This window comes from Tenebrio molitor, chromosome 5 (assembly GCF_963966145.1).
Source record: "Tenebrio molitor chromosome 5, icTenMoli1.1, whole genome shotgun sequence".
Classification (NCBI taxonomy): Eukaryota; Metazoa; Arthropoda; class Insecta; order Coleoptera; family Tenebrionidae; genus Tenebrio; species Tenebrio molitor.
This window is the reverse complement of record NC_091050.1, coordinates 17,598,062-17,619,319: the sequence shown is the minus strand read 5'-3', so window position 1 is coordinate 17,619,319 and position 21,258 is coordinate 17,598,062. Positions and strand designations below refer to the sequence as shown.

At 33.9% G+C, this 21,258-nt stretch overlaps 1 protein-coding gene and 1 long non-coding RNA gene across 5 annotated transcripts; both read left to right on the top strand.

The window, feature by feature from the left end:
* Nucleotides 1-1,189: 1,189 nt before the first annotated feature.
* On the top strand, nucleotides 1,190-7,272 carry LOC138131777 (uncharacterized). The gene is made up of 6 exons (XR_011159897.1): nucleotides 1,190-1,947; nucleotides 2,002-2,220; nucleotides 2,272-2,702; nucleotides 2,749-2,905; nucleotides 3,061-6,508; nucleotides 6,779-7,272. It is a non-coding gene; the product is annotated as an uncharacterized lncRNA (long non-coding RNA).
* Nucleotides 7,273-12,437: 5,165 nt separating this feature from the next.
* On the top strand, nucleotides 12,438-19,469 carry LOC138131570 (probable multidrug resistance-associated protein lethal(2)03659). 4 transcript variants are annotated; one of them, XM_069048642.1, is made up of 9 exons: nucleotides 13,715-13,862; nucleotides 13,917-14,135; nucleotides 14,188-14,618; nucleotides 15,143-15,299; nucleotides 15,455-16,687; nucleotides 16,737-17,073; nucleotides 17,116-17,266; nucleotides 17,321-17,551; nucleotides 17,607-19,469. In XM_069048642.1, exons 1-9 carry the CDS (start codon nucleotides 13,786-13,788, stop codon nucleotides 18,497-18,499), a joined length of 3,729 nt encoding a protein of 1,242 aa, XP_068904743.1. In that variant the 5' UTR covers nucleotides 13,715-13,785; the 3' UTR covers nucleotides 18,500-19,469. The 4 variants fall into 4 exon arrangements, with proteins under 4 accessions (XP_068904744.1, XP_068904746.1, XP_068904745.1 ...); XM_069048643.1 differs by lacking the exons at nucleotides 13,715-13,862; nucleotides 13,917-14,135 and adding an exon at nucleotides 12,438-12,604; XM_069048645.1 differs by lacking the exons at nucleotides 13,715-13,862; nucleotides 13,917-14,135; nucleotides 14,188-14,618 and adding an exon at nucleotides 12,438-12,604.
* The last annotated feature ends 1,789 nt before the right edge of the window (nucleotides 19,470-21,258 follow it).

The window sequence follows — 21,258 nt, the reverse complement described above, 5'->3', positions numbered from 1 at the left end:
TGTCAGCAATTCTTTTGTTTAAAAAGCAGATCTGTACGATCTGCATTATGATGACCGCTGCACTGTAATATTTCGGGACACTTTGCTAACCTAAATTTGTTGACAGTGACAACTCTAATCTGTCAGACCTGGTGCCGAACCTTCCGGGATTTGTGGATTTAAAAACCTATTAACTCTGTTAATCAAGCAGCAGTAATTTATTTTCTTGTAATTTATGGCAACCTATTGTCGTCGGCATGTGTCAGTTTTTTCTGGGGCGCGAGTTGTGAAAGGCCCTGTATATTATTGACCCGGTTTGAACAAATTATGTACTATCGGTGGACATTGAAAGCTGGGACATCCAAAATTTACTCATTGTGTACCAGACTTTTGAATTGTCACTCAAAATAAAAATTATCATTAAAGAACTGAACTTTAACTTGATGTTTTTGACAAATGTCATTATTATGTCATAATTTTTATAACCTTATTTGTAAAAAGCCAAATTTACACGATGTATATGTTTGCTTTTTGACTTTATACAAATTTGATGTTTGTCCCAGTTTTTTATGTCCACCTATAGTACAAACATTTCCTTTCCTATTAAATATAAATTGAGATCCCGGTTGGGCATAAGTTTCCACCGTTGCTTGAATCTGCATCTATTCCTTTGCTCTCATTCCACGATGATCTGTTGTTATACAGGGTGCTTTAAAACTGCCGTCAAAACTTTTCAGAACATGATAAAATATGCTATACTAAATAATAAATCATTAAAAAAATTAATTTCTCAATAATATCTTATGAAGATAAAGATTTGCAAAGGCTGACACAAAGAGATCTAGTATCTAAACACTATGTGTATTCATATTATCTTAAGATGGGCATATGAACCTAACATATATTCCATAGAAATAAAACTGTTTTCCATCTTACACCAGATTCCTTAACGCTTGTTAATGGCGTTTACTCTCGATTTGTCACTCAGCCTGATGCTCACTGTGATTACAGCCAACCGCAAAAAGCACAATGTACTAGAAGTGTACTTCGGGTAACCTTATTTTTTATCTACTGGACTGATAGTGTTGCACTTACTAACTAGCAGGTATATAAACCATGCGATTATTACTTTTAATGCATCCAAGTAAAATGGCTTGGTATTACGAGTATGATTGTTTAAAACAACTAGATAAAAACGGTTCATCAATCGTGTACTTTTGTTCAATACATTAGTTATCTGACTTTACGGATTGTTGAAAATAGTAGTTTATTTAACGTGTTCGTGTGTAAATTGGGTTTTTTTGACATGAATGGGCCAGTTTAAAACGCGAGTGAAATGAGTGTTTTAAAGGCCCACGAGTGCCAAAAAAGGCCCAATTTACACAAGAACGAGTTGAATACAACGTTTTTTTGTTCGACGAGCCCATTAAAGGTTCCAAATCGCTAAAAATCTTTAAAAGTAGCTTAAAGTTTCGTTCTGACAAGTTGTGACATTTATCAAAATCCGTTCACACAGGAGAAATTTCTCAAATTCTGACAGTGTCGAACAAAAACATAATTTAGTAAGTGCAATTTAATGGTTTAAACAATAAACATTAAAGAATCTTTTTTAGATAAATATTATCAATATTTGAGTTTTCAGTAAAACCTATAAGAATAATTATTCTCTTCATGTCAAAAATTATTTGCCCAAATTTATGTAAATAGTAACGATAAGCAAATGAAAAAAGATAATTTTAAATGTATGCAGCTAATGACAATATCATTAATAATTAAAAGAATGTTATCATGGTTTAAAGCTTGCCAGGCAACAAAAAGGAAGTCAAGGATATTTAAGTTAAATAATATTTGAGTGTTGTCATACTGCGTTGTTAGTGAATAATAATGGACAATGGATCATGTTAAAACAAGACAAAGACCGGTTAACCCAGAAGAAACAACGAATTTCTTTTTAAAATTCCTTTTCATGTAAGCGAAATTTATTTTTAAAATAGCAAACACAAAAAGTTTCTTAAAACCTAGCCACATGAAAAATATCTTCAGAAGAGGGGTAAAAAATGAAGCTGATATTTACGAAGTGCTACCATCTTTCAAGTCGCATATGTTGGGAGATAAACTAGAAACATTTTGGAATAAGCAGAGTCTTCAAAATGATCCATCAGTGTTTAAAATTTTATGGAGTTGTTTTGGAAAACAATATCTGCTTCTCGTATTTACTCAAGTCATTCCAATAACAATATCGTTGTAATTCCAGAAATATTGTTACAAATTCATGATGTTCATTGTTTGCAGAATTGTGCGACCAAAAATTGTACGGAATTTTATATCCAATTTTGCCAACAAACACAACAATTTTAACAAGACTGAAGCATGCTTTCTCGGAGGTGCTTTTGTGGTTGTCGAGTTTACAGAACTCTTGTACAGAGATAATTTTATCCTCAGGCTTGAAACGCTTGGTGTAAAAATACGAACAAGTTTAACGTCTTTGATTTACAGAAAAGTGCTGAAGATGAAGTTATCTCAACATGACAATATACCAGTCGGCAAAATAATGACTATGATCACTAGAGATGTCAACGAATTTGATATTTCTGTTTTATACTCAACTACCGCTTGCTGCAATTCCCTTCGATTTTTAATTACCTGCTATGTAATTTATGTGGAAATCGGTCCTTCATTTGCCATTTTATTGGGTTTATTTTGCATAATCATCTTAATGCAAGGTAAATAACGGAATAAATGATATATTTTTTTAAATTTCTTTTATAGTGGCTTTGGCTAAAATATTGGCCTCAATGAAAATCAAAACTTTAAAGAAAACAGACCTCAGGTATCAGGCAACTAAGGAAATGTTAGATGCCATTACAACAATAAAGTGCTATATTTGGGGCGACAGTTATCGGAAAAAGGTTTCTATTATTAGAACGTAAGTAGAATGAATATTATCATTCGGATTAAGTAACACCATTTGTTTGGTCAGCACTAGTGCTCTATTTCTAGTGGATAATTACTTTTCCGTTTAATTCAACCCAGATTGTTAGAATTGAATCACAGTCAATATTTATTTTCTCACAATTTTAGAGAAGAAGTTTCCCTTATATACAAGATATACTTACTACTTTTTGCCAAATATACCATTTCGGAAACCTTTCTGAACGCATCGACCTACCTTTTTATAACCTTCTGGATATGGTTAGAAAATCAAATCAAAGTTGAGACCATCTTCTTTTTGATCTCCAGTAGGCAAACTTTAGCAATCGCTGTTAGTGAATCTATTCCCAGAGGCATGCATGAAATGATAAAGTTAATAGCTGTCCTTAAAAGAATTGGAAAATTTCTTAGAAATATGGATACACAACCGCTATCTAAACACAAGAATGACGAGAAACTTCCAGCCAAAATCACTCTATCAAACTTAGATGTGTTCTCCAGAGACCATAAAATATTAAAAAATGTCAACTGTGAACTTGGTAATGGACTAACTGTCATTACTGGTTTTACTGCAAGTGGAAAAACTTTGCTTTTGAAAGTCATACTAGAGGAGTATCACTCAGTTGCGGGAGTGTTGAACGTTAGCGGATTTAAAAACCTATTTACCGGTTTCAGCATAATAAGCCTTGGTTTACATTCACAAAAGTTGGATGGTAGGTGAGTCATAACTGTACTAGTACAGTTATGCTGTAGGGTAATATTGCCATAGTGACATGTCAATAAAAATCAACAAATGAACACAATATCTAACTTTATTCATTATTAATTCAAACAAACGGAAATAAAAACAACAATAATTACTTAAATAGATGGAACTCTGCCATAGTAAAAATGAACTGCATTTCGAAGCATCTGGCATCGGGTAGTACGTCCCTAATGATGACGGGTAGAGGGGCTATATTTCTTCGACTCTATAAACAAAAATATAAATACGCTACGGAACTAACACTATGAGCACAACATCAGTTTCATTTACGGTTGTAACCTTATTTAGATCCTGCCGTTGTTTGAATGTCTCTATGATTTCAGATAAGTACCTGCCTTTTGACTTTTCCGGTATTAAGCTATTTAAAGCTTGTTCTGCTTCATTTAAGATGTTTTCCGGTAAAAGACTATCATTCACACTCATTTTGCGAAATGTCTGTTTGTATAAACACACAAATGTAACTATGATACCTGATCATATGCAAACGCGATCAACTCAATCTATTTTAAAACGAGTTTTTGGATGTAATTGTTTTAAATTCTCTTCGGCTTATTCCGAAACCGGTAAACTATTGAACAAACCACGGATGTTATGAATCATAACAACCTTAGATGTCTTAAAATTCTCGCTCTATGAGCTCGGATTTCAAACCGACATCTGCGGTGGTTATGATAGTCATAACATCGCTAGGTATGTCAAGCAGCAGTAATTTATTTTCTTGTAATTTTTGGCAACCTATTGTCGTCGGCACGTGTCAGTTTTCTTTGGGGCGCGAGTTGTGAAAGTCCCTGTATATTACTGACCCGGTTTGAACAAATTATGTACAAACATTTCCTTTGCTATTAAATATAAAATGAGATCCTTTTGAGCATAAGTTTGCACCGTTGCTTGAATCTGTATCTATTCCTTTGCTTGCTCTCATTCCACGATGATCTGTTGTTATACAGGGTGTTTTAAAACTGCCGTCAAAACTTAACAGAACATGATAAAATATGCTATACTGAATAATAAATCATTAAAAAAATTAGTTTTTCAATAATATCTCCAGAAGACAAAGATTTGCAAAGGCTGACATAAAGAGATCTAGTATCTAAACACTCTATGTGTGTATGTGTATTCGTATTATCTTAAGATGGGCATATGGACATAACTGATATGTTCCATAAAAATAAAACTGTTTTCCATCTTTCACCAGATTCTCTAAACGCTTGCTAATTGCGTTTACTCTCGATTTGTCACTCAGGCTGATGCTCACAGCCAACCGCAAAAAGCACAATGTTAGAAGTGCACTCCGGATAACCTTATTTTTTATCTACTGGACTGATAGTGTTGCACTTACTAACTAGCAGGTATTGTAACGGTCCGAATAGGTTCGATAAATTTAGAATTTTAATTTTTAAAATAATTTCAACGAAATGTTTTAAATACCGTTCATTTGTGACGGAAATGCTGGTCAGTTGTAAATTTTATTGATGCTTGTCGGCAAGAGTGGTACCACATTCTTCAAGTGAAATCTGGCAACCTTCCTTTGAAAATACAGGTACGCGCCCGGTCCGAACACAATACAAAGATAACAGTTTTCATGGGAAACGAAACATTGCAAAATTTACTCGTTCGACAATTTGGGGAGTCCAGTTAAAATCAGGGGATAATTGAATTAATGAATTTGATATTAGCAGGTTTCAAATTGAGAGAACCACCCAATCAATTAATTTACTTTTTTTAGCATTCTCAAATTTGTGGCATATTTGAAATTAAAGGGCGAGAATTGCAAATTAGAAACAGAGCGCTTTATCGTAGAAAACAACTAGAATCGTTTGCACTTTTAGTTAGAAAAGTAACAAAGCAAAGTAGAAAGGGAATCGGTAGAAAACAGAGACAACAGGGTAACGGTAAAGCCAGGTAGTCGTAGAAATCAGAGGTGTGAGTAAGAGAGAGAGACAGAATGAAAATTAATTATTAATTAGAACAATTTTGGGCAATCAAACAAATGTAGAACAATTTTTAAAAGTAGCAGATTAACGGGATTTAGTTGCATGACATGACACTTACGTAACAGCGTTTCAAGCCCAATTTAGGTTTCAAAATAATGTTAATTTGTTTCATTTTAATTCTGTTTGTTTCATGTTAATTCTGTTTGTTCCATTTTAATTCTGTTTATTCCATTTTTAAATTGTGTTTGTTTCTTGATGTTGAGGTTTATTATTGTATAGAGTCAGTAATTTAGTGTTATTTTTCAGGGTTCTAATTTAACAACAAATTATGTACTATTCCGGACACGGAATCTTGGCCAACATTTTTTTGACATTTGTTAAAAAAATGATGTAAACCAATCGTCAATTAGCGTCATTAATAAATGACAATTATTAAAAATCACTATGAAGTTTTTATTCTGACATCAAAAAAGCAAGGAAATGGCATTATCGATTCAAAAGTTGGGTTATATTCAATAAAGGCCAGTTCACACATATTTGTCAGTTAAATGTCAGTTATGGCCAAGATTCCGTGTCCGGAATAGTACATTCGGTCTGGTCCTAACAAAAGTCTAAATTTAAACATTTAAACTAATGGTGGAAAAACAAAAACTGTAATTTCAAAAGTTCTAGAGATATCGAAAAGGTGTCGCGATCGGCGCAAAGTAGAACCGAACTGATTGGTCACTTTGGTTATGTAGGGTTTGCGAACGTGGGGTGCGCCAGAAATGATAAAACAGAATGCGGAACAGGAAACAAGGCTTTTTTGATTCACTCGGGGTTTGATCTCCAAAGTAGCCGGAGGTACGTTCGGTACCTCCAGCAGCCATTTTGTGATCACGTGCTTCACATTTACAAGGTAAGTTATTTCTCTAATTCTTGTACATTATTTGTAGTCGCGATTTAATTAGTCAAACCGCGTTTAGTTCTTTATCGTTCTAAAGTAAAGATTATGTTATTTTCTTTGAATATTTGATGACCATGTGACTCTTTAGAATCTAGTATTAATTTCTTTATCGCGAAGTATGTGATCTTCTTGCATTTACCGATTGGGGAAACGTGCTCTTGTCAAGGCGAACTAGTATACAATCATTATAAACTATTTTCATTTATTATTTATGTTTTGCAGTCTCGAGTTCGAGAAGCTACCTCCAGTTTCCGTCCCACTCAATTAGCTGTGGTCCGGCGTAAGAGCACAAAATTAGCCGCGTCACCCCCAAGGGGGCCAGCGACCAAACTAGGCCAGCTGACACGTGAAGAGACGTACCCTTTGGCCCCTTTAGAACCTTTTTCTCTGTTATTTTCGACCACTGGAGTAGACCAGTGTGATCTATGAGATTCCAGGGCATCTCGTCGGGTTTGATTTAATTGGGGAAATAATTCAAATCTAAATCGGATCACATAGGTCGCATCGCAAACTCGTATAATGCTGTCCGCACCAGAAACTTCTGTATTTGCCCAGCTTAGTCGTTTATTCATGAGTCAGATGTCAATTCGTGGACCGCGAGTCAAATCTCATTGGGTCAAATCTCCACCAACTTCTGTTATTAAATTCATTTACTTATTACTATCATTTGTTGGGAGCAAACACCCCCATAAACGATTATTTGTTAAATAAAATTTAAGTGAAGTGTGCTCAATCGTTTTAATTCTATTTTTGAAAAACCTTCCGAAGGTACTACTACAAAATACTTTGGTCGTCAATGTGACATAAATGACATTCAATTGTAAAGCAAACTTTAGGATGTTTAACCTTATTTTTTACTACTGTCAAAATTATTTTAATCTATCAGTGTCATTCGGATGGGGGAAATCCCAGCGGCAGAGGCAGGGTTCAAAAGCAAAAGATCAACGTGGTCGCGGTTTAGACAACCTTCAGAAGCAAGTAAGACGATTCTATATTTATCAAAAACTGAAGGTGCCATATTTTTGACAAGAATAATTTGAAATTGTCATGTATATTGACATTAATACTTAATTTACATTTGAAGTGTCAAAAAGTGACGACCAAAGTATTTTGGCCGCGATAGTACGGCCTCTCGTTAGAACCTAATTAAACAAAATGAAAAATAAAACACAACGTAGGATCCATAAATATTTCTTTTCTCATTATTTTTGTTTCGTATTTTTCCGCAAAAATTTCATCCGAGGGAATGCGGCAACCAACAATACACCAAATGAGGGAGGAAAGTTTCATCGAGGAAAAATCAGGGAATTCGAAACGTTTCAGTATATAAACGACGCGATTATTACTTTTTCCCTTGACCGCTTGTTAATTTCAATATTAATGAATATTATTTTGTCTAAAATATAGTGTATTAATGGACCTCATTAATACACTATTTTTCATTAATCAACGATTTTTGTGATTTTGACGTTTTGATGAAATTTTGAAGTATAAACAACCTTGAACATACATTGTTTGCACTTACCAACACTGTAGCAGGTAGTGCAGTAGGGTTTTCTATATTTTGTAGCTCCATAACTGCACAATTACGATTTCATTTTTTCAAAAGCCGACCTTTTTGGTTATAATTCGCATGTCATATTTTTCAAAGGTAACTAGGTTTTCTTAGCAATCATGATTTTTACGTGAAATTGGATGTGAATGAAAGTGTTGAAAAATTTAAAAATGGCCTACCCTGAGGACAAAAAAAGCACGAAGGTATTTTATAAGGTCTCATCTTTATCGAAAAAGATGAAATTGGTTTTGATTTGTCTTTACATAATTTGAAATTTTGTCACAAAAAAAAAAGTTTGCGGTCAACGAAAAAATTTTGTAATCAACTCGTTTGTTAATGGGCGATTAACAATCTCAACTATTAAAGGCACTCACTCGCTACACTCGTTCGTGCTTTAAACAGTTTCGATTACACAAGCCTGCACTGATTTCGATGTTTGCATAAAATTGACAGTTTTTGAACAATTTCGACCCCCTGATTACGAAAATGATTTTGGTTTTGCGCTATCACGTCTAGTTTTTTCACAAATCGTTTTTTCTTAAAATTGAAATGTTCACCTAGAATGAATGAATTATTTCAAAATTTCGATATTGTAATATCGGACAACAATATGGATATTCGAAATTTACTTGTTTTATTTGCGAGTGGGACTGCCGGGTACGAGACAAGCATTGGACTCAAAGGAAGTAGCCTTTAAGAACTAGACTTGTACCGGGAAGCAATAATAAAAAATAATTTAGTTGTATCCTAAAAAAGTAGTATTAGGTACCACCAATGCATATCAAACTTTGTTTGATGAAGCAATTTGTAAAGCCTCTTGATAAAAATGGACAATGTTTCAAGTATTAATGTACAAAGTTACCAGATCTCTCCAATGCCAAATGAAAAGAGGTTAGGACCTCAAATAAGATCTTTGTACAAAGGTAATGATTTTCAAAATTCTATGAATGTTGTTGAAAGGAATGCCTGGACGGCATTTAAGAACGTCATAGAAAAATTGCTTGGAAATCACAAAGATGAAGACTACGAAAATATTGTAAGAATCATGTTTAAAAATTTTCACATCTTGGGATGTAATATGAGTTTGAAAGTGAATTTCCTCTTTTCGCACTTAAATCTTTTTCCTAAAAATCTTGGTGCTGTCAGCGAGGAACAAGGGGAACGTCTTGACCAAGATATAAAACAAATGGAGAGGTGATATCAAGGAAGATGGAGCGTATCAATGATGGTAGACTTTTGCTGGATGTTACAGCGCGATGTACCCAAAAAAAATATACAGCAGGCAATCAATTAAAAGAAGTTTCCTCACAAAGCGTTAAAGATGTCATTCTCATAAGGAATAAAAAAATTAGTTAGATTATTAACCAAGAATTATTATAAACATCTTATTTTCCTAAATAAATTGCTTAATTTTTTTTTTGTTAATTGTGAAAAAACCTGACGTGATACAAAAAAATGAATTGTATTTTTGTAATCAGGGCTCCAATGTTATACAAAATCAGTTATCAAAATCAAAACATCGATTAAAAAGTTTTGTTTTGCAGGCCTGTGTTATTAATCGCCTTCATTAACAAACTAGTTTATTAAATAACTACACTGCCCGCCAAAATTATCGCATAATTTCAAAACTCGTGTTTTTGAGCCAAAATTTATTTCCAGTTACAACATTTCGAACTGTAAAGTATTAAAGAAGTAGATTTATAAAAGTAAACACTACAATAAACAGAACACAACAAAGAAATGAAGAACACAAAAAAATAAAACAATTCAAATTCGGAGAAAACTAAGAAATTTAACATTTAATAGTGCGTGTTGGCACCCCGTGCCTTTATTTCAGCTACACAACATTATCTGATGCTTAAAATGAGGTTTTGTATAACTCTTTGCTTAATTTCTTCTCAAACTTGAGTTAGATCCAAAGACAGCTGATGAAGATTTGTTGGTGGATTTGGTAACCTTCTAACTCTTTTATCTGTAGGATCCCACAATTACTCGATGAGATTTACGTCTGAACTCCTTGCTGGCCATTGCATTTGCCCAATTTCGACCTCACGGAAATAATGCTGCACTATTCCCGCAACGTGCGATCGACCATTATCATGCATAAAATTAAAGTCATCCCAATAAATGGTCGGAATGGGACAATATGAGGTTCCAGAATATTGGTAATGTACATCGCCGCATTTCGGTTTCCTCTTTCCAGCACCACCAACTCTGTGGGAGCGTCGAAAGTGACACATGCTCAAACCATAACGGAACCTCTTCCAAAATTGACTTTCGGGATAATGTTACATTGAGCTTATCGCTCTCCTGAGCATCGATTCGCCCGCACACATCTGTCACTGTGATCCAGGCAAAACCTGGACGCGTCAGAGAACATTACTAACCTCCATTGATCCAATTCCCAATCAACGTGATTTTGGGCAAACAGCAATCGTACTCTTCGGCGAGCCGCTGTCAACTGTGGACCCCTTGCTGGTATCCTGGGCCTTAAATCGTGTTCAACAAGTCTTCTTCTAACAGTATTTGCACTAATTTGGAACTGATATCTTCCTAAAGTCATAACTTGCAAATCTGGAGCAGTCAGAGTCCTGTAAAAGCAGAAAACGATCCCATTGAGCTGTTGTTGTTCGTCTGCGTCCTTGTCCAGATCTCAAGAGTATTCTCCTATCTCGTGGAAACAACGCAAAACTTTAGATACCGTTGACTGGTGCAGATCAAGACTGTTTGCAATATGTTGTTGATTAATACCGTCTTCGACTAGTACAACAATTTGTGCACATCGTTCGGCTGTTGTATTTCAACTTAAACGTGCGTAGGGATTCATTTTCGAAATTTATGACTGAAGGAACCAAAACTTCTGACTTACCGTCTCTCAAATCCACAATCAAAATGCTTTACGAAATTGACCAATAACACTAATACAGACTTTTCATGATAAACAACTTTAGAAGCATGGCGATTTTTGCTACTAAATAAAAGAAATACGATAAAACAAGAGATTCACACATAAGGAAATCGCAGAAGAAGTAAAATACAAAAAACTACGGTTCATTTTTACTTTATGCGATAATTTTGGCGGGCAGTGTATTAATGCGTCCTAGTAAAATGGTTTGGTATTATGTTTAAAACAACTAGATAAAAACGGTTTAACAATCGTGTACTTTTGTTCAATACATTAGTTATCTGACTACGGGTTGTTGAAAATAGTAGTTTATTTAACGAGTTCGTGTGTAAATTGGGTTTTTTTTGGCATGAGTGGGCCAGTTTAAAACGTGAGTGAAACGAGTGTTTTAAAGGCCCACGACGTTTTTTTTGTTTGACGAGCCCATTAAAGGCTCCAAGTCGCTAAAAATCTTTAAAATTAGCTTGACGTTTCGTTCTGACAAGTTGTGACATTTATCAAAATCCGTTCACACAGGAAAAATTTCTCAAATTCTGACAGTGTCGAACAAAAAACATGATTTAGTAAGTGCAATTTAATGGTTTAAACAATAAACATTAAAGAATCTTTTTTATATAAATATTATCAATATCTGAGTGTTCAGTAAAACCTACAAGAATAATTACACTACCCGACATGACTTTTCTAACTGACCCAACTATGAGAATTTCTTATACCTTTCATTTATTAGAACTATATGACACCCGATTTCCATATTCCATCACGTTACGTTTGCGAACTAGACACCTATGAACATTTTTTATGTACTCGTGTGTAATAATATATTCATTGTAAATTCATTTCTTTTACAAGCATTTAGAGTACACTAGAAGGTGCAAAATTAAGTAGGCTTAAGTTGTGTTTGGCATATGTACCAGTGGATATGGTATCCCGCTATGATGGGTGATTTTTGTTGGGTTCTTCAAAGGGAAGATGATAGCCCGCATAAAAGAAAAAAATAAATTTGTTTTGTATTGGATTGTACTGGTACTTAATCGTCCTTAGTCTTTTAACAATGTGCAATTGAATTATCATTGGTTTTTAAGTTTTTTTACTGTTTTAATAAAAATAACATTAATGCATATGGGTTATTCCTAACTCGGAATCTAGACGTGCTAGAATAAATCTGTTGACGTTTATAGAATCAACAGACCCTAATTACCCCAGATTAGGTGTTTTCACTGCAGTTATAAAAAAAAATTTCAAAAATGTCGGGTAGTGTTATTCTCTTCATGTGGGAGTTTAAAATTATTGTCAAAAATTATTTGCCCAAATTTATGTAAATATTAACGACAAGCAAACGAAAAAAAGATAATTTTAAATGTATGCAGCTAATGACAATATCATTAATAATTAAAAGAATGTTATCATGGTTTAAAGCTTCCCAGGCAACAAAAAGGAAGTCAAGGATATTTAAGTTAAATAATATTTGAGTGTTGTCATACTGCGTTGTTAGTGAATAATAATGGACAATGGATCATGTTAAAACAAGACAAAGACCGGTTAACCAAGAAGAAACAACGAATTTCTTTTTAAAATTCCTTTTCATGTAAGCGAAATTTATTTTTAAAATAGAAAACACAGTAGTAATATAACGAGTGACGTGGACATTGCCGATTATATTTCGACTGAATTTGCTATGCTTCGCTTCGCACTCGTTATATTTTCAAATATCATAGCAACGAGTTAAAGTTCAGGAGAAATATATTCGGCACATGTCAATGTCAAGAGTTGTATTTTACATGAGAATTTAACAAACCAGAACCACAGACATTTACGAAACGGTATTTATTAATTATTAATTATATCAACAATGGCAATTTCTGCCACTGAAGTAGACCCCCATCTATTTGCTTGCATAATGACAAATTTAAACTGTAAAAAGCGAATTTGTTGATTTGGTGACAATTGAAGAGTTGATGCAGAATAATCGCCTATTTATTTTTTACCTACATAATAATCAAAAAAGCTCGCTCGTAATTGGCTGTTATTCAGTCCAATTCTTAACGTTCATTGGTTCTTTGACACGTGCGTTGAATTCTCAATGAAATGACATTGCTTCGTCAATACCAACTCAATTCCATTAAAATAAAAGTAACTAGATAATAATTTTATATTAAAAAAAAATTAAATTAATGAAGCCGAAGTAGAAAAAATAGTATGTTACACTCGTTGCAGAAGACTTGTTGTCGAACTCGTTCCTTTAGAACACTCCTCACTGCGTTCGTCGTGTTCTAAACCCTCTCGTTCGACAATAGACTACCTTCTGCAACTCGTATAACAATATACTATTGTGACGCTACTTTTAATTTCACAAAGACTCACTTATGATACCAAAGTAGAAAAACATAATTTTAAATTTATGCAGCTAACGACAATATCATTAATGGTTTAATGCTTGTGTAAGCAATAAAAAGGAAGTCAAGAATATTTAAGTTCAGTGTTTTCGCGCAGCTTTGTTCCGGCCAAATCCGCAAAAACGAGGAAACGAACGAAACGGGATTTTCGAACCGTAACAAGTTCTTTTGTGATGTTACTTCTAATTTCATAAAGACTTACTTATGATACCAAAGTAGAAAAAGATAATTTTAAATGTATGCAGCTAATGAGAATATCATTAATAATTCAAATAATCTTATCATGGTTTAATGCTTGTTAAGCGATAAAAAGGAAGTCAAGAATATTTAAGTTCAGTGTTTTCGAGCAAGCTTTGTTAGTTAATGTTAAAAAATGGATCATGTTAAAGCAAAACAAAGACCGGTTAACCCGGAAGAAACAACGAATTTCTTTTTAAAATTTCTTTTCATGTAAGTGAAATTAATTTTTAAAGTAGCAAATACAAAAAGTTTCTTACAATCTAGCCACATGAAAAATATCTTCAGAAGAGGGGTAAAAAATGAAGCTGATATTTACGAAGTGCTACCATCTTTCAAGTCGCATATGTTGGGAGATAAACTAGAAACATTTTGGAATAAGCAGAGTCTTCAAAATGATCCATCATTGTTTAAAATTTTATGGAGTTGTTTTGGAAAACAATATCTGCTTCTCGTATTTACTCAAATCATTCCAATAACAATAACGTTGTAATTCCAAAAAGTATTGTTACAAATTAATGATGTTCATTGTTTGCAGAATTGTACGACCAAAGATTGTAAGGAATTTTATATCCAATTTTGCCAACAAACACAACAATTTTAACAACACTGAAGCATGCTTTCTCGGAGGTGCTTTTGTGGTTGTCGAGTTTACAGAACTCTTGTACAGAGATAACTTTGTCCTCAGGCTTGAAGCACTTGGTGTAAAAATACGAACAGGTTTAACGTCTTTGATTTACAGAAAAGTGCTCAAGATGAAGTTATCTCAACATGACAATATACCAGTCGGCAAAATAATGACTATGATCACTAGAGATGTCAACGAATTTGATATTTCTGTTTTATACTCAACTACCGCTTGCTGCAATTCCCTTCGATTTTTAATTACCTGCTATGTAATTTATATGGAAATCGGCCCTTCATTTGCCATTTTATTGGGTTTATTTTGCATCATCATCTTAATGCAAGGTGAATAATGGAATAAATGCGTAGAGGGACATGGAGGGAGCACTCTTCAAAAAAGTGGTTACGACCGCGCTTTTCTGTAGACCTAATAAAAGGTCTCCAGATGAGCCGAGAGAAACCGAAGTTAACGCAAGATATTTCATCTTTTCAGTGGCGTCCCTTTAACTTTTTTTCTGGGGACAATTTTTGTAGGAATTGTAGGAAGACGACGGTAAATAGTTAGTTCAAAATAAAAACAGATCAAAGTTATACAACTGAAAAAATACAAAGACAATTCAGCAACCGGTCCACGTGTAAAAAACCAAATCCCAGTAAAATGACGGAACACCGACGCCTATGAAGCATCTGATGCCCAACGACCCTCGTCACGAAATTTCACGAAGTACTGGCGGTCATTTTAAAAGGCGTCATAAAAGGTCTCCGCACAGGTCTCGCGACGTGCCGCTTTCTTTACATTGCCCGCATAGGCAGTGCTCCCTCCATATCCCTCTACGAATAAATAATTTTTTTTTAAATTTCTTTTATAGTGGCTTTGGCTAATATATTGGCTTCAATGAAAATCAAAACTTTAAAGAAAACAGACCTCAGGTATCAGGCAACTAAGGAATTGTTAGATGCCATTACAACTATAAAGTGCTATATTTGGGGCGACAGTTATCGGAAAAAAGTTTCTATTACTAGAACGTAAGTAGACTGAATATTATCATTCGGATTAAGTAACACCATTTGTTTGGTCAGCACTAGTGTTCTAGTTCTAGTAGATAATTACTTTTCCATTTAATTCAACCCAGAGTGTTAGAATTGAGTCACAGTCAATATTCATTTTCTCACAATTTTAGAGAAGAAGTTTCCCTTATATACAAGATATACTTACTGCTTTTTGCCAAATATACCATTTCGGAAACCTTTCTGAACGCATCGACCTACCTTTTTATAACCTTCTGGATATGGTTAGAAAATCAAATCAAAGTTGAGACCATCTTCTTTTTGATCTCCAATAGGCAAACTTTAGCAATCGCTGTTAGTAAATCTATTCCCAGAGGCATGCATGAAATGATAAAGTTAATAGCTGTCCTTAAAAGAATTGGGAAATTTCTTAGAAATATGGATACACAACCGCCATCTAAACACAAGAATGACGAGAAACTTCCAGCCAAAATCACTTTATCAAACTTAGATGTGTTCTCCAAAGACCATAAAATATTAGAAAATGTCAACTGTGAAGTTGATAATGGGCTGACTATCATAACTGGTTCTACTGCAAGTGGAAAAACTCTGCTTTTGAAAGTCATACTAGAGGAGTATCACTCAGTTGCGGGAGTGTTGAACGTCAGCGGTAGAATCTCTTATGCCTCTCAACAACCTTGGCTTTTTGCATCCACGGTTAAGCAAAATGTTTTATTTGGAGCAAAGTATAATGAAGAGCGATATCTCCAGGTACTCCAAGTGTGTGCTCTTCTGCACGATGTACAATCTCTCCCTGGAGGTGATGGTTTTATCGTAGCTGACAGAGGAGCGAACTTAAGCAAAGGCCAGCAAAGTAGAATAAACTTAGCGCGTGCTGTTTATCGAAATGTTGAAATTTATTTATTAGACGATTGCTTGGCTAATTTGGATGTACTTGTTGCTGATTATATTTTTGAAAAATGTATAAAACAATTTCTGAAAGACAAGTTGGTGGTTCTGGTCACCCAGAACCCAAAACATATTGGTCGAGCAGATATCGTCGAAATTTTAAATGATCGAACAGCAAAATTCAGTGCGAATATATCCGCAACCTTGATTCAACAAGATCTTCGTAATCTAGGGCTTGCTTGGACTGAAGACAAATGTAAAGAAGAGGATGGTGTCGTTGAAGCAGATGAAAATGAAACTACACATTTGTTTTCAGCAAATAGAATTATTGAAAGAAATATATATGAAGAAAAGGTAATGCCGGAAACAATAAACTTGACAAATTATAAGAAACTTATAGCACATGGTGGTGGATTCATTATGTTTGTTTTTATTTTCATTGTATTTGGTGTGGTTGTAATCTCGAAAAGTGGTTTACGAAAATTAGAAAATAATTGGTAAGTTTAATCATTCTAAAATCAACAAGATTCTAGAAACCTATTTCAGGATTAATACTGAGCATCGAATTTTTAATTACACAATTTACAATGATACAGATAGTGACAGTTACAAAAATTCAATGCAAAATCGTCACCAGATGATTTATTTATTTCCAATTATTTCAGTAACAGTAGCAATACTGTCTTTCTTAAGATCTGTCATATTTTATCTGCTTGCAAGGAAGGCGTCAATAAGTCTCCACGGACTACTATTCGAAAGGATAGCGAATGCTTCCATGGGATTCTTTAGTACTCACTATATTGGTAACATTTTGAACAGATTTTCAGAAGATCTATTATATGTTGACGAAAGAGTACCTTATTCAATGTACTTGGTTTTGGGAGTGAGAATTTACATTATATTGGTTTTAATAATTCGGAATTAGAATGTTGCAGAAATAATTGGAATAATGGTTTTAATGGGATCGGTAAATCTAACATTCCTTACAATTTGTTTAGTCTTCAGTACATTTCCTATCGTAACAATAATATTCTTCCTAAGAGTTGGAAAAATTCTGAAACAATTAGAACTTTCGAGTGAGTACATATCACAGATGCCAGACTTTTGTTGTAATTATCAACAAATTTCAGCTCGGAGTTCATTCATTGGTCATGTAAATGCCACCGCTGATGGACTGCCAACAATACGATGCGCAAAAGTAGAAAATGTTCTAATCGACGAATTCGACAGCAACCAAGATCTTTACACTTCTGCTTCTTATCTCTACTTATGTTGGTTCAGATCTCTTCATTTCTTTGTAACAGTTTTCTTTATATTCTTTGTTTTGGCAATACTTCTACAATTCTTGATTGTTGACTCCGGTACAGAAATCGTTAATTTAATAAGAATTAGTTGAAAAATACGCTTGTCTTGTAGATATATCCGCTGCACATGTTGGTCTTGTCCTTTCTCAAGCTGCTAGTTTCAAGAAATCTATATCCTCAGCAATGCGCAGAGGGATCAAAATGGAAACTGAATTGACGGCAGTTGGACGAGTCCTAGAGTACACTGAACAGACTCAAGAACACAGAAATGGTATTTTGGTTGATGGTTGGTTCCAGAGTGGTGAAATAAAATTTAGCAATGTTTACCTTTCTTACGACTCCGACAATTATGTCTTGCATAATTTAAATTTTACAGTGGAGCCTCAAGAGACAATCGCCATCGTCGGCAGAACAGCTGCTGGGAAATCGTCGATGATTTCCACGATTCTGCGTCTCCACAAGTTTGAAGGAAAAATATTTATAGACAGAGTCGACATCACAACTCTTCCATTAGAGACTCTCAGATCGAATGTTTCTATAATTTCTCAGGATCCAGCTTTGTTCACGGGAACAGTTCGAGAAAACATTGACTTTTCTGGGAAATATGGAGATGCTGAAATTTGGAATGCACTTAAGATGGTTAATTTGGACATACTATTTTCTAGTTTGGACAACAAGATTAGTACTCTGGATTCGAACTTAAGCTTGGGTCAAAAGCAACTTCTCTGTTTGGCAAGAGCGATTATCCGCAAAAGTAAAATTCTGATTATGGATGAAGTGATGGCAAGTGTGGACCAAAAAACTGAGAAAATGATACATAAAATAGTACAAGAAAAACTTGCGTGTTGTACAGTCATTATGATAACGCATAAGTTAGATTACGTTTTGGAATATAACAAGGTCATTGTTTTGGACAAGGGCGGTATTGTTGAGTTTGACAGTCCATCTCGTTTGTTAGAGAATGAGAATGGACTATTTTACAAAATGTTTAAAAAAGCTATTTAAATTTTACAATAACGACAGACGTCGAAATCTCGTACTTATTCGTCTTCACAAAACCCAATCTGAAAATAGTTTTATAATATCTCCCAGCTGTGGTATTTTTTCTTTCCATTCTAACTAGGAAATTTGTCGTTACCGTCTTCCAGAATTATCCAGGAAAACTATTATTTCTTATTTAGTCGTTGTCGTATTATTAAGTAGTTAATTCATTGTGTTTTCTTCTATTGTACATCTTTTCGTAATCTGATATTCTTATAATAATATAAAACTACAGAGAATTGTGTAAGAAGAGTTTCCTATGCCGATAAGAAAACTGCACAAGCTTCCGGATGTTTGTCACTGATTTCTGTTGTAATAAAGTTTAAGTACAGTACATGTTTAGTTAATGTATTGACAAATATGTACATTATTATTATTTTTATTATTGTTATTACCACTTTACAAATAAGTTGTAATAAGTCTGTTGTACTTCCACCATATTTAAAATGTCTAATAGAATAGTAATAAATCTAAATTAGTCTGCTCAGAAATGTTTTGTACCTTCTTTCTAACTTTTTATAATGAATTGTGAATTTATGAAAAACATACATTTCATTCATAAAATCAAAAAACGGCAAATCGCATTTTGTAATCGCTCATGAGAAAATTGTATATTAAGTATTCAGAACGGTAAGGACCACGTACCGATCGCAGACAATAATTGTCTGAGATCGGTACATTGTCCCTAACGTTCGTGATGCTTATGATGTTTTTGGCACGATTGAATATTTATTACAAAGTATGAGCATTCATAGAATCGCAATGTGCCTTCATATCATGTTGTCATAATGTCAATTTTTGTATTGCGTTTCTGTAACAATCTGCAAACAGTTACCGTCATTGCAGTTTTTTGTGAAAATAAACTAGGCAAAAATGAATAGGGAATTTTTCCTTTTTTGAATTTTTCATAAATACCCTTTAAAATTTGTAATGAAACGTGTTACAAATATATTAATATACACATTAAATGTAATGTTTCAAGTACTTGTAACATTTTAAATTTATCTTGTGTTTAAGAATATGTGGGAGGATTATTTTGCTTTCCAAGAAAAATTGTGGAATTCCCTACTCATTTTTGCCTAGTTTATTATTAACGGCAGTCGTGTTGAAAGAGAAGCAATAAAATGAGTGATCTTAGTTACTTCGAAAACGAAGTACCCAATTTAACTCCTGTGTGTGAACGGTGTGGGCTCATTTATTCACATCATTTTGATGTTTTTTATATGGAGCGGCAACCATAAATTTTACATTCAGTTTTTACGCCTTTTTGGACTACACTCATTTATAATAATTAATAAATAACCCTGTATTTGGTGCACATATTTTATTATGCTAAAGTGTAAAAGAGAGCAATTTTACGCTTTCAATAAGAAAATGTTTTATGATTTTTTTAGATGTATAGATAATCGCAGAATCGGTGGCAATCTCTTAGATTTATGCAGATCTAGTGAATTTAACCTCATAAGACTCATAAGTTATAATAAAATAATTTTTTCGCGATAACATCTTATACAGTGGTCGAGTCATACGGTACTCTTAGTGTTTTGCTGTCTACATTTTATTAAAAATCTACCTATTCGTCATCGTTCAAATGCTTAGTTATCTTAAAAGAAGTACAGATGTTTAGGTTCCATTAAACATTGGAAGATCGTGTTCGGGGTTAAAGTTTTTTATGTATAGGATGTGTCTAGAGTGATGTGCGTGTTGATGGTGGGGACGTGGTGGTGATGGCATATCATTGAAAATTTATTTCCGTTGCTGTTTGGCTGTTTCTGAGTTTCAGTTGGTTCAAGAATTAGACGCTGTCGACATTATTCGTGAATTTTATTGAGCGATGGAGGCTATTTAAGTGTTTCATTGGTCCTTTTACTGCACTAAAAATGGATTTCTGTATTTTGTACGTCTTATTTGGAAAACTTATAGAATTAATAGTTATTTGCGTATAGGGGGCCGGAAGTGTAAGATTACGCACGCGGCCAAAATTTATTTGTCTAAGGGCGTATTCTATTTCCGGCCTCAGGTGCGTACAACGTTTTACGCACGACTGCATTAACAAACACATAGAATAAATTTAGGGTTTTAATGCCAAAAAAACAAAAATGCTACCACAGTTAAGGTAGTGGGGTCAGTAAAATGTTAGTTGCTATGTGTTTTATGGGTTTTCTTTACAGCGGGCCTACAATTTACAGCCAGTTTAATGTAATGACAAACTTTCGGCCATGGTAAAAAGACAATTTTAATGCAGTTGTGCGTAAAAATAATTACCAACTTTATGTTGCATAGTTATTTTAGACAGCACGTGTAAGCCATTGATGGAAAATAAATTCAAGGTTGCTTTCATATGTTTACATTTTTTTAACTACTTTAAATTTTAGTTTTTTTGCATTGATTAGCCTCCTTTACTTGAATGTTGATTATACACCTTTTCGTCCAACTAAAACTGATTTCTTCTCACATATACATGCGGTAAAAGAAAAAGCAAGGATTTACTTTTTAGGGGAAATTTTTGTGGCTACTAGTTCCAAATAATATACAGAGTTGTTATAAATGGTTGTAGTCAAAGCAGGCCATGCCATGCCATGCCGCTTTCATTTGAACTGTCAATTTTTGTCGCTGTCACGGTCATTTTTTAGGTGAAAAGTGCGGAGATGAGAATTTTGTTTATTTTTTTTTTTAATTAACGATTGAATCCAAAAATATTGAGTTGTTTTGCACACTCCTGT